The sequence below is a fragment of the Hyla sarda genome, chromosome 2 (genome assembly GCF_029499605.1).
Source record: "Hyla sarda isolate aHylSar1 chromosome 2, aHylSar1.hap1, whole genome shotgun sequence".
Classification (NCBI taxonomy): Eukaryota; Metazoa; Chordata; class Amphibia; order Anura; family Hylidae; genus Hyla; species Hyla sarda.
The window spans coordinates 97,882,106-97,896,282 of record NC_079190.1 but is presented as its reverse complement, the minus strand read 5'-3'; the positions used below and the strand labels follow the sequence as shown (position 1 = coordinate 97,896,282).

The 14,177-nt window shown below is 42.2% G+C and overlaps 1 protein-coding gene across 5 annotated transcripts in view; it reads right to left on the bottom strand.

Annotated features, from left to right (window-relative positions):
- Window positions 1-11,071: 11,071 nt before the first annotated feature.
- Window positions 11,072-14,177, bottom strand: part of HIGD1C (HIG1 hypoxia inducible domain family member 1C) — a 91,391-nt gene continuing 88,285 nt past the window's right edge. For all 5 annotated transcript variants that reach the window (XM_056562650.1, XM_056562648.1, XM_056562647.1 and 2 more), the window contains one exon: window positions 11,072-12,239. In XM_056562650.1, coding sequence (XP_056418625.1) covers window positions 12,169-12,239 — 71 coding nt within the window. In that variant the 3' untranslated portion in view covers window positions 11,072-12,168. The remainder of the gene's footprint in view (window positions 12,240-14,177) is intronic.

Below are 14,177 nucleotides of genomic sequence, written 5' to 3'. Positions count from 1 at the left end.
GGTGCAGTTGTGCAAAACAACCAGATTGCTTATTTTTCAGAGATTTTTTTTAAATGAAAGAAGCGATCTGATTGGTGCAACTGCACCAGTCTTCCTTTACACAGGTTTTGATAAATCTCCCGTAATGTGTTGTACAGCGTGCTGTAAATTAAGTGCAGATCAACCAGTACAGAAAACCCTAACTTACCTTCACTAACAGTGCCATAACACACTGCTTGGCTGGTTCCTCGCAGGTCTCTGAGCCCCCAGCCACGGCATATTGCCACGAGTCACCGACTGCACTGGCCACATGTAATAGAACATTGGCGGAGGCTGGGTATTTGGTATTTAGAGTATTCAGAGAAACACTGTGTTAGGGAAGGTATGTGAAGTTTTTGGTGTTTTTATTTTTGTTTCTCGAAGAGAAAAAAATGCTACAAAAGTTACACCAAACACGGCATGCCTTCCTTGTAGATTATGAATCAAATTTTATGCTGATTTTTCCGTAGAAAAATTTTAATGTGTGAACACATCCTTACTGTGCAAACACTGGAGGCGAGGTTGCTTGTGTTTTTTTTTTGGAGCACTGGAATATATGGTGATACTGTTCTGTGCTTCTTTGTCCATATTTATAGACACAAAAAATTGATAAAAGTTTTAGCAAATGTTCGTAGAAATAAATCAGACTAAAAAGGGTTAAAACAAACAAAAACAAAAAACGCTGCATGACTAGGGGAAGAGAACCAAAGTGTCACCAAATAATGCCCCTTCTTCTATTATCACTGTGTGCCTTGTAATCATTTACATACATTATGTAAAGTGTAAGATTTTTATTTCATCTGAATCATCTCTTTCTGTGAAAAGAATGATCCAGTGATACCATAGTCAGCCCACTGAATTGTATTGTATCTGTACGACTAGGTAGTGGTAACCCCAAAAACTTTTATTACCTACCAACCCCCCCCCCCCCAATCCCCTGCTGGTCCCGCTACAGCTCCAATTTCTTCTGTTTTTGATCCCTTGTTGCTCGTCTACTTTCTGCTTCTGCTCCAAAAGGTGAGAGCAGGGCCTGCCCGCATAGCCAATCACTGTTCAAGATGGGAGACTGCTGTGGACAGTGAGTGGTTGAGCGGGCAGGTTCTACCCAGAGTTTCATCTTGGAAGTAAGCAGAAGAGACAAGCAGCAGACAAAAAAGGAGCTGCTGTGGGACCTATATGGTGCACTGCACTATGCTTTCAAAGTGTACTCACAGTTGTGCTTAAACTTTAATAGTGATGGTGGAAAATGCACCCAGTAGAGTGGGTGGTCTGGTTGCCTAGATAAGCATAATGCAGGAGGGGCTTTCAGCATTGTATGGTTCCCCAATCAACCTACAGTCTCCTAGTTGCTGTCACACAAAATTAAGGTGCAAGACACTGCCACAAACATAACTGGAGAAGCCCTTTAGGGTCTATTCACACGTACAGTATCCTCCACATATTTCATGCACAGGATTTGAAGCTGAAGATTTCAATGTAAACTAAATAACTAAACACAGCATCAAATATGAGCAGGATACTGTACACCCTAAATCTGTACATTAACTTTATTATCAGTGTCTTCATCTGTGTGAAATCCTACAATTATAGTGTAAATGAATTTCACCACAGCAGATATCAGATCAATTTGATTTAGTGATTGTGAGAAGGAATTCACCATCTTTACACTTTAAAAGTGTACCTGTCAGACCCCAACTGATAGCAAGAACAAGTGGTTGGGCACTTCACTCCCCATGCTCTGTCTATGAGACTGAGATGGTCCCGTAGACTTGCACTGTAAGACTGCCATATTAGAGCCAAAAGAGAACGTGCATAACATGCACTTTTCCTGGCTCGGTTGGGGTCTGAGTGTTCAAAGATTTTGATATGTCTCTATGACATATCGAAAGGTTTTTTTTTTTTATTTCTTCCATGACAATGCCCTTTAAAAGGGACGATTACGGGTTTGACAGCTGTATTCTGTAACAGATCATTACAGATTCCATTGACCTACAAACTTGCTTGAATAGCAAAGCAGACTGCACTGTTCTGCTCCACAAAAGTAGTGGTGAAAAGATAAAGCAGAAATGACACAAAAAATTATAATGTACGTAATAGCACAAAATGTTAAATAAACATTTTGTGCTATTACGTACATTATTATTTTTTGTGTCATTTGTGGATACAACATGCCAGACTAAACTAGCAGATCACCGCAGGGGAGATATAGCAAGACTTGTGCTCTTCATCCAATCACTGCAGCCTGCTCTGTAACCCTCTCCTCTCGGTTTTCATGCTGCAGTCTGATAGGACAAGAGTGAGCACAGAGGATTGCAAGTCCCACCCTCACTTACTGGACTTTGTCCATGTCTGTGCTTCAGCTTGGACAAAAAGTGATGCTGCAGCCAGACAGGAGTATGATCTGGATGTTATGGGGACCCCTAGTATTTTTTTATTATTTCTATAAAAAGGAGTTGCCATTTTTTATGAAGTGTATTAGAAAGGTTAAAGGAGATGTCCGGTGCTCACTTTTCTTATTGTATCTGTTCCGGGCTGCAAAATAAAAGAAAACAAACTTTCTCTTACCTGTCTACGCTCCCCCAGTGCTCCGGTACAGGTGTTCGGTCCCTGGGAAGTATTCTTCATACTTCCTGTTAGCCCGGCACGTCACACGGAGCTTCACCCTATCACCGGCCGCAGCGATGTCCCGCCTTGGCCAGTGATAGTCTGAAGCTCCATGTGACGTGCCGGGCTAACAGGAAGTATGAAGAATACAGCCCGAGGACCGAACGCCTGTACCGGAGCACCGGGGGAGTGAAGACAGGCAAGAGAAAGCTTATTTTCTTTTTGCAGCCCGGAATGGATACAATAAGAAAAGTGAGCACCGGACATCTCCTTTAATGTTTTGCCAAGCTGCCCAGAACCTTTTTAAACACCTACATCAAACCATCATGAAATTCATATGGGATACCATAAGACCTAGGCTTAAATCTAGAAGATACAGGTTGTAGTTTGTTATAATGGTCCGGCAAGATTTCAGTTTATTGAGAATATATTAGAATAATGAATATGTGCTTACTTCACCCTCCATAGCTTATTTTAAAGGAAAACTGTCATCCTGTTCATCCACACTAAATCCAATACACTGGATTATAGGGAGGGTGAACAGGAGACCGATGCGTGGTCGCTGACTAAGATATGTACCTGCAGCGGCTGCTTATACTGAGCGATCACGTGACCAGCGCCCATGAATATTCAAATTCACCCGGCGGGCCCGCCACCTGTGCATATTTAACCGAAGAAAGAAGCGGACCTTCAAAAGGGACACCGCTCCAGGCTGCAGTACTCTTAGAGACCCCGCATCGGTCTCCTGTTCACCTGCACTATAACCCAGTGTATTGGGTTTAGTGTGGGTGAACGGGTGACCGTTTTCCTTTAAGCTGAAAGTTTACTTCCGATATAACTATAGTGAATCTCTGCTCATTCTTAGTAGGATACAATTTACTTATTACATTTTCATAAGGCACACTTCAACTAATAAAGTTTGTAATGGGGTGGTCATAAAATGCTAGAAACCCGTTCTTGGTCGAATGAGTTATCATAGAAAGTTCCCATCGGCATATACAGCTATCCCTATGCATGTTCAGATTTTATTTCCTTTATTTTTCAAAAAAAATGACACTGGACCTCATTTTGTTCTTACTAAAAGTGTTGTAGCTTTCTATGTTAGACTATTGCCCACTAGAAGAAATGGTGGGCTGTCTATGTGCCTTCCATGAATTGGCTTAAAAAAGACAGACAGACATTCTGTTAAATGAGGGCTAAAGTATTATTAATAAAAGCTACAATTAAACTGTTTTGTGCTGGTTTTCTTTCATATTCATGATGGTTACAGAAGATAAAAAATACAGACAGATCTTATGTATTCATATGATATTTAATAAGTGCACAAACCAAACAACAAAAGCTACAAAACAAAGTTATAAGTCTCTAACAAGTGGGTTATAACCATAGTAATACAAAGGCTAAAGCAGGCATGAATACAACAAGGTAGTTCTAGAGCAGGTGGATCAAATGCAGTAATATATTATATATATACACACACACATACATACACACATATATATATATATATATATATATATATATATATATATATATATATATATATATACACACACACACATATATACACACACACATATACATACACCAAAAAAAGAGCATGAACACAATGATGAGGTTTTTCTGACCTTAGACTGTCCACAAGTTACAATTTACAGAAGGCACTTTGTACAGCAGAAAATAGTATTTTAAAGGTAAATTCACATGCGGCAGATTAATTGCAGAAATTTCGGCAATTGTTGAATAAGTTCATCTCAGTGGGGTTTGCTGGTGTGCTTGCTGTGGAAACAACACCTTTAAGATGAGTAGAACTGATTTATAGTTGAAGAAATTTCTGCTACAAATGCGAGTTCACAATAGCATTATAAGGACACATTTTAACATTTTTGCGTTAAAGCCCCAGCACGACCACAGGTCTGAGAACCTGAAGGGACAGCTGTCATTTTGGGTCATCAGACCTGTGGTTGGGCTGGGACTTGCAGCCGTAATAGGAATGCAAAAATGAATCCATAGAATACTAGTGTAAATCCAGCTTACGGGTCTATTCACACAGTAGAATTTCCGCTTGCGGAATTCCGCCTCAAATTAAAGCCCTTAAAGGGGTACTCCGCCCCTGGCATCTTATCCCCTATCCAAAAGGATAGGGGATAAGATGTTAGATCGCCGCGGTCCCGCTGCTGGGGACCCCGGGGATCGCCGCTGCGGCACCCCGCCATCATTACTGCACAGAGCAAGTTCGCTCTGTGCGTAATGACGGGCGATACAGGGGCCGGAGCAGCGTGATGTCATGGCTCCGCCCCTCATGACATCACGGCCCATCCCCTTAATGCAAGTCTATGGCAGGGGGCGTGACGACCGCCACGCCCCCTCCCATAGACTTGTATTGACAGGGGCGGGCCGTGACGTCACGAGGGGCGGAGCCGTGACGTAACGATGCTCCGGCCCCTGTATCGCCCCCGTCATTACTTGCAGAGCGATCTCACTCTGCGCAGTAATGATAGCGGGGTGCTGCAGCAGCAATCCCCGGGGTCCCCAGCAGCGGGTCCCCGGCGATCTGACATCTTATACCCCTTTAAACTTCTATGGGATTTCGCACTCCCATTCAAATTTCTGAATTTCCGCTAGCGTAAAATTATGCCATATAAATCAATCCTAAGGGTTTGTTCACACGGGCGGATCCACAGTGTATTTTACGCTGTGGATCCGCCGACGATGGAACCCTAAGGTGTGCCTCCAGATGTGCCTGCTCGGAGCAGCAATCCGCCGCTATGAGCAGACACACTGCGATGTGCGAGTCGCTGCCCGCATGCCCAGTATACTCGTACACAATAATGGCTGCTCTCGGCCTAGTTCAGGGAGCAGGGGGAGCGGCCGCGATGCGTGCGAACATACTGCGCATGTGCGTGGCGACTTGCACATCGCAGCAGCGTGACTGCTCAGAGCGGCGGATTGCCGCTTCGAGCCGGCACACCTTAGGGGTCCATTGCCGGCAGATCTGCAGCGTAAAATACGCTGTGGATCCCCCCCGTGTGAATAAGTTCTATGTTTACAATGCCATTTTAATGCAGATTTTAAAGCCTTAAAGGGGTACTCCACTGGCCAGCGTTGACTTGCAGCGTGCGCACAGCATTCGGAACTAAATGTTCCGAACACCGGCCAGTGGAGTCCCCTTTTAACATGGAATGCATTAAAAAAAAAAAAAACATGGTTGAAAGTATCAGTAACATGTTGGGCAAAAAAAATCTGTGTGATGTTAAGTACACAGCTCAAAAAAATAAAGGGAACACAAACAACACAATGTAACACCAAGTCAATCACACTTCTGTGAAATCACACTGTCCACTCAGGAAGCAACACTGATAATCAATTTCACATGCTGTTGTGTAAATGGAACAGACAACAGGTGGAAATTATAGGCAATTAGCAAGACACCCCCAATAGAGCAGTGGTTCTGCAGGTGGTGACCACCACAGACCACTTCTCAGTTCCTATGCTTCCTGGCTGATGTTTTGGTCACTTTTGGATGCTGGCGGTGCTTTCACTCTAGTGGTAGCATGAGACGGAGTCTACAACCCACACAAGTGGCTCAGGTAGTGCAGCTCATCCAGGATGGCACATGAATGTGAGCTGTGGCAAGAAGGTTTGCTGTGTCTGTCAGTGTAGTGTCCAGAGCATGGAGGCGCTACCAGGAGACAGGCCAGTACATCAGGAGACATGGAGGAGGCCATAGGAGGGCAACAACCCAGAAGCAGGACCGCTACCTCTGCCTTTGTGCAAGGAGGAGCAGTGCCAGAGCCCTGCAAAATGACCTTCAGCAGGCCACATATGTGCATGTGTCCACTCAAACGGTCAGAAACAGACTCCATGAGGGTGGTTTTAGGGCCCGACATCCACAGGTGGGGGTTGTGCTTATACCCAAACACTGAGCAGGACGTTTGGCATTTGCCAGAGAACACGAAGATTGGCAAATTCGCCACTGGCACCCTGTGCTCTTCACAGATTAAATCAAGTTCACACTGAGCACATGACCGACGTGACAGAGTTTGGAGACACCGTGGAGAATGTTCTGCTGCCTGCAACATCCTCCAGCATAACCGGTTTGGCGGTGGGTCAGTAATGGTGTGGGGTGGTATTTCTTTGGGGGAATGCACAGCCCTCCATGTGCTTGCCAGAGGTAGCCTGACTGCCATTAGGTACCGAGATGAGATCCTCAGACCCCTTGTGAAACCATATGCTGGTGCGGTTGGCCCTGGCTTCCTCCTAATGCAAGACAATGCTAGACCTCATGTGGCTGGAGTGTGTCAGCAGTTCCTGCATGAGGAAGGCATTGATGCTATGGCCTGGCCCGCCTGTTCCCCAGACCTGAATCCGATTGAGCACATCTGGGATATCATGTCTCGCTCCATCCACCAACGCCACGTTGCACCACAGACTTCCCAGGAGTTGGCGGATGCTTTAGTCCAGGTCTGGGAGGACATCCCTCAGGAGACCATCCACCACCTCATCAGGAGCATGCCCAGGCATTGTAGGGAGGTCATACGGGCACATGGAGGCCACACACACTACTGACCCTCATTTTGACTTGTTTTAAGGACATTACATCAAAGTTGGATCAGCCTGTAGTGTGGTTTCCCACTTTGATTTTGAGTGTGACTCCATATCCAGACCTCCATGGGTTGATAAATTTGATTTCCATTGAACATTTTTGTGTGATTTTTTTGTCAGCACATTCAAGTATATAAAGATGAAAGTATTTCATACGATTAGTTCATTCAGATCAAGGATGCGTTATCTTAGTGTTACCTTTATTTTTTTGAGCAGTGTACTAAGGTGTCAAAAAAGACAGAAGTATTATAGGCATCATATATATTTTGGCTAACCAGAAAAACAAAGTGTGACCTCTTTGCGGTGACCATCCAAAACTGCTTTAAAAAGTGGTCTTGGGGGGTGTTTCTCAAAGAAGGCCAGGGTGCAGAATATATAGTCAAACTGTAAATTTGTTACAGGAGAGTCTGCCCAATACTGTATTTGCAGGCTTTGGAGCCAAGAAGTTCCTTCCTGAAGCAAGTTAGTAAATTAATGACAAGACCAGCACAACATTGAAGGAATGTTATACTAGGACATGGGGTCAAACATTAAGAGAATAAAAAGCAATAAAACATTTTCCTTTCTTTAAAAGGGAGCAGGTGGTGGCTAAGTGGTTCAGATATCTGGAGTTTACTACAGGGGAGTGAAGTGCACCCATGTAATGCATCATGAATCCAGGTGTTAGAGTCCTTGTGTCAATGACCAAATTGTTGTCTGCCTGGATTCCTAAATATTTCTCTTTCTGTTATTCCAAAATGTACCTTTCGGTTTTAAATGGGAGATGATGAGCTACAATAAACCCAGCATGGTTCCTATACAATGTACAGAACTGTTTGCTTCCAGCTCCATGCACTGTGTGATATATGTACCATGTTCCAGCTCATCAGATATGGATGGCCTATATTGACTATAGGCCATCAATAAATAAATAAAAAAGTCCTGGAAGACCCTTTAAGAACATAAGGATTGTGTGCTAAAATTCAACATGCCCAATCATTTTTCCCCTGACATATGTGAAATAAATATTGTTTGCACTTCTAATACATATTAGATGTTGAGGGAAGTCCAGCACAATCTCAATACAATGCTTCTTTATTTAAAGGTCATACAGACATGGACGGTGCACAAGTGAAGTCTTTCGGCCACAGTATGCAGCCTAGGCTACATACCGTGGCCAAAACGCGTCACTTGTGCACCATCCACGTCTGTATGATCTTGAAATACAGAAACATTGTATCGAGATTGCGCTGGACTTCCCTTTTGTTATAGTGGATATTTGTGGGACTTGAGTTTATCCCGGTCCGAGTCGCAGAGGACTAGATGGTGGGCAAATCCAACCAGGTGGGTTCAGCTTTCTTTAGTTCATCCAATATAGGTTCCTTCAGCACACCCTGTACATTGTATCATATACGCCATACAGGATGAGCATGACAAAGTAAGACAGTCATATACATTCTGCAGTGTGGTGGATGTGAGATTATATATCACATCCATCACATTGGAGAGTGAACTTAGAAGGTTCTTCAGCAACCCATGTGGTACGGAATTATAGTTATGGGAAATTTAACACTATAAACCATGGTTGATAGCTTCAGGTTGTATTCACAATTGTTACTACTACAATTTGTTATTACTACATTTTCCGAAACTGCAGAACAAATTAGGCAACTCTTTTTACAACAATTTTGGAAAATAACATAATGGCGTGTGTGAACATTAACCTTAATGGCCTATTATTAGGACCGGCTATCAATGCGTAATGGCTAGGGGCCCAAACCCCCGATGTAACCGATGTAGTACCCAACACAGATACAGTAGCTCATTTATATGGATAACTATGTAACCAAGCTCTATGGAGCCCTGAAGCTCCTTCAGAGCTCTTAGGATCAGTGGAGGTCCCTTTGGATAGACCTCAACCCATGAAACATTTATGCCCTATCCTTCATAACTGTAAAGTTTAAGGTCATATTTCGCATATATTGTACATACAGTAGATTTGCAAAGTCTTTAGACTTAAAGGGGCACTTTGGTGGAAAACTTTTTTTTTTTAAATGAACTGGTGCCAGAAAGTTAAACAGATTTGTAAATTACTTCTATTAAAAAAATCTTAATCCTTTTAGTACTTTTTAGCAGCTGTATGCTACAGAGGAAATTCTTTACTTTTTGAGGTTTTTTTTGTGTGTTGTCCACAGTGTTCTCAGCTGACACCTCTGTCCATTTCAGGAACTGTCCAGAGCAGCATAGGTTTTCTATGGGGATTTTCTCCTGCTCTGGACAGTTACTGATACGGGCATCAGGTGTCAGCAGAGAGCACTGTGGACAACACAAAAAAGAAATTAAAAAAATAAAGATTTTCTTCTGCAGCACTCAGCTGCTAAAAAGTACTGAAAGGATTAAGATTTTTTTAATAGAAGTAATTTACAAATCTGTTTAGCTTTCTTGCACCAGTTCATTTAAAAAAAAAAAACAAAAAAAAAAAACAAAAAAAAAACAGTTCCATCAATCTAAAAAAATAAAGATAATGATGGAAAGGTTCACTATGAGAATTTGCTCCTGCTCTGGACAGTTCCTGACACGGACAGAGGTGGCAGCAGAAAGCACTGTGTGAGACTGAAAAGAACTACACAACTTCCTCTGAAGCATACAGCAGCTGATAAGCACTAGAAAAAAATAGAAGAAATTTACAAATTATCTTCCTGGTACCAGTTAATTTGAAAACATGTTTCTTCCTCCTGAGTACCTCTTTAAATGCGGCTGGGATGGAATAACAGGTGCACGTGTGCCGGAAGAGAAAAAGGCTCAATGATCAACCTGCAGGCATGGCTGAATGGTACCATCGCATGTGTCAAACGCACTGTGAATTTACATGTGGAAAACCTGCAGTGCATTACAGTACTGGTGATATGTCAACTTATGCTGTGGAAACACTGCAGATTACTATGGATTTTCACTATTGAAGTCAATGTACAATTAATCAGCAAACGTTGCAGAATTTGTTGTGGAATATAGACATTTTGTATTATATATTTACTACTAAATGTCTTTATAGTTAAAGGGGTATTCCGGCTTTAAACATCTTATCCCCTATCCAAAGGATAGAGAATAGGATGTATGATCGCAGGGAGTCCCGCCGCTGGGGCCCCTTAAGATCTCAGTGCAGCCCCTGGCATTCTGCCATAACACTCCCTCCCATAGACATGAATGGAGGGGTGTTGTGTGACATCACTGTGGTGTGTGGCCATGACGTCACGTCCCCGTCTCTGAGGCAGCGCCCGGCACAGAATACAAGGGGCTGCACAGAGATCGCGGGGGTCCCCAGCGACGGGACCCTTGTGATCATACATCTTATCCATATGGGCATAGGATGTACAAAGCCAGAATAACACTAAGCATTGTGGGAAATGTTTCTCTAGATTTGAGATTTTTTTAAACTGAACAATCCCATATTACGCGTCAATATATTAGATGTGTGAAGACAACTAGAGATGAGCGAACTTACAGTAAATTCGATTTGTCACAAACTTCTCGGCTTGGTAGTTGATGACTTATCCTGCATAAATTAGTTCAGCTTTCAGGTGCTCCTGTGGGCTGGAGACTCTTTCCTAGGACTGTATCCACCTTTTCCAGCCCACTGGAGCACCTGAAAGCTGAACTAATTTATGCAGGATAAGTCATCAACTGCCGAGCCGAGAAGCTCGTGACGAATCGAATTTACTGTAAGTTCGCTCATCTCTAAAGACAACAATAAAATTCTATCGCACACTCGACTTTCACTGAATAATACAGTACTGTACCAATTTTTCATATAAACAAGTCCACTTCATACCTAGGGATTAAAAACAAATACACTAGACTAAGAAAATCATCTACTCAGATTACCAGCACTGGCATTTATTAGAAATATCCATTGTACAGAAATATACTTTAAGCTGCTTTTACGTTTTTTTAAACTGCATAAAAAGAAAAAATATTAAAGTTTAAAAGAAACTAGACTAAAGTAATCCTATAAATATTTCACTCTGCATTTCGGGTCACCCACAGGCATAAAAGGAAATTTCACTGTACTGGTGGCTGGTGATGTACAATAGACACAAAGACAGAACAAGTGGAAATTCAACTGGAACATCACAGATTTGTGCACTGATCTACAACTAATGGGTATATTCATGTGTCAGATGATAAGCAGTATATGGCAGGACAATTCATTTATACTTTGCACATAGTGAACCCATAGCAGTCTAGGTATACTACCTGCAACATTAAAGAGACAGGGGTTACTGCATTAAAAGAACCACAAATAGGTTATGGAATATAAAGGGTGTACATCCCACAGAGGCATGCCATGCCTTTGGAGAGAGGGGACCCAGATCTGGGTGGACCAATCACCTTTACTACTGGGTAACAAGATGTTATGCAGGACTCGCTAGTACCATAATAGGAGGAATAGGCAGGGTTAAGTTCTGCAGGAATGTATGGGAATGGAGTTCCTGCACTTTTTCCACAGTAGGGAAACTGTTCCCATTAGAAAGAGTCCTGCAGGACCAGCCCTTGAGTTAAAATCTTGGACGAGTTCCCACACTTTTATCCTCAGGACTTGACCCCTGGGAATGGGATGGATACTGTTGGAATGGGAGGTCTTATCTTCATCTTTGCTATAATACAAGTGTATTGTGCCAATGTAGTGAACCCCTCACCTACCAATACTGTAAGTATTTCTGCACCATGAATTGGGAAATTCGAGTCAATTTGTAGCTAGTACTACAAGAAAAGAGAGGATATACTAGTACATGACACAGTCAATAAAACTACCAACATGTGGTATAGTTACACATTAGAGGTAAATCAGTGAGAAAACTGTTCTAAAACACAATACTATTAAGCTTGTCCAGGGCTCAGAAGGCCGATTACCAGACAGGTCTATGCAGACACTTCATGTTCCTGGCAGCCTCTGCTTTTACTTCATTTCTCATTTTCAGAATGATCTTCAAAGCGAGGCTTGATGTATTCCTTGTACATTGAATATAATACACCTAAATCAGAAAAAGAAAGGATCATTAAATATCAAGTGTTTTCATATACAGTATATACTGCCTTGCTAAACAAACAGGGTAAAGTTGATGGCCTGGCTAAGCATGTCTACAGACCTAAACCCTATTGAGAATCTATGGGGTATTCTGAAATGGAAGATGGGTCTCTAATATCCCCCAGCTCCGTGTTGTCATGGAGGAGTAGAAGAGGACTCCAGTTACAACCTGAGAAGCTCTGGTGAACTCCATGCACAAGAGGCTTAAAGGATTACTCCGCTGCAAACATCTTATCCCCCAACTAAAGGATAGGGTATAAGATGTTCAATTAGAGGACCCTTGCGATCTCCGGCGCAGAACCCTGTCATTCGGTGCACGGAGTGAACTCCTCACCGTGCCCGATGATTGCCGATGCGGGGGAAAACCCCCCCTCCATTCACTTCTATGGCAGGAGGCGTGACGGCTAAGTCATAGCCAACAAATAAATGTATGTCACCAATTCACACCTGGATGGGTGTAATACGTTTTTTTTTATAGTGAGGGCTCACAATTCACTAAGAATCCATGTAGCAATAAAAATTTAACACCAAACACCACTTTCTTGCTTTTTCCAATTTCTTTAGTGAAAATCTTTCATAAATTCACAATGTCTTTAGCAAACATTGCAAAAAGTTGACATTACAAAATATTTAAAAAAAAATAATTCACCCAAGGTGCACCTTCTACGGACACGCTAGACACTCTTCGAGCTGCAGGAGATTTTCAGCCCATGCCCGGGCTCCCTTTAGCTGGACGACCTTCCTCTTACGAAGGGGAACAGACTGGAGCTTGCGTCGACACTTTACGATGTTTTGGAGACCACGCCTCCTTTTTCTAGTATCCCTAACGTGCTCCCATCACCACATTAAATAGGTATGTTACTCTCGTGAGAACTTATCTCTAAGAGCAAAAATAACCATGTTATAATCACATACATAAAAATGGAACTAAGAACAGCATCCAAGATGACTTCTCACAGATAAACTCAAAAATTGCATGATTCATTAAGCCCATTAGGGTTCAATGAATTCAGCGTCTCGATCCAATATACTTCACGTTTCAATAATCTTTTTTTTATATCATCTTCCGTACTACCTTGTATTTCTTCTATTATCATCCACCTTAATTCACTTATTCTATGGTTCTGTTCGACAAAATGTCTGGCAACCCCCGTTTCATCATATTTGTGATTTTCATCCATTGTTTTTTTCAAAAGTGCATTCTGGATTACACAACGATGTTCGGTAATCCGGAACTTTACACATCGCATCGCTTGGCCCATGTACACCCTGCCACAAGGGCATTTGAGTAAGTATATGACTTTTTTGTACCAACCCTTAATAGGGAACTTAGTTCCATATAATGGATGGACAATGTGGTCACTTTTAATAATACCAGAACAATTGGTGCATGAAAGGCATGCAAACGTACCTTTATTTTTAGATTGTAAAAACATTTGCTTGGACATTTTCTTCTTTTTAACATCGGACCTCATGAGATTATTTGCAAGTGATTTCCCTTTCTTGTATGTGAAACGGGGCATTTTGCCAAACATCTTACCGAATTTTGTATCTGCTTTAAGGAGACCCCAGTATGTGTTTATAGTATTTTTTGATCAATCGGGCATGTTTATCATAAGTACCCAAGGACACAAATTCATCAATCTGTTTCTTTTTACCTTTCTTTTTTCTCTGTTTTAACTGATGTCTTGGGATCTCTTGTACCTCCTCTCCCACTTTTCTTACCTCCTCCTCCCTATAGCCTCTCTCAACAAATGTTTTAATTAGCATCTCCTTATTTTTAACATACTCTTCTTCAGTACTACATAATCGTTTAGCCCTAACAAACTGACTTTTAGGAATTCCCTTGAATGTCTGTGGAGCATGGAAGCTATTTCTACATAAT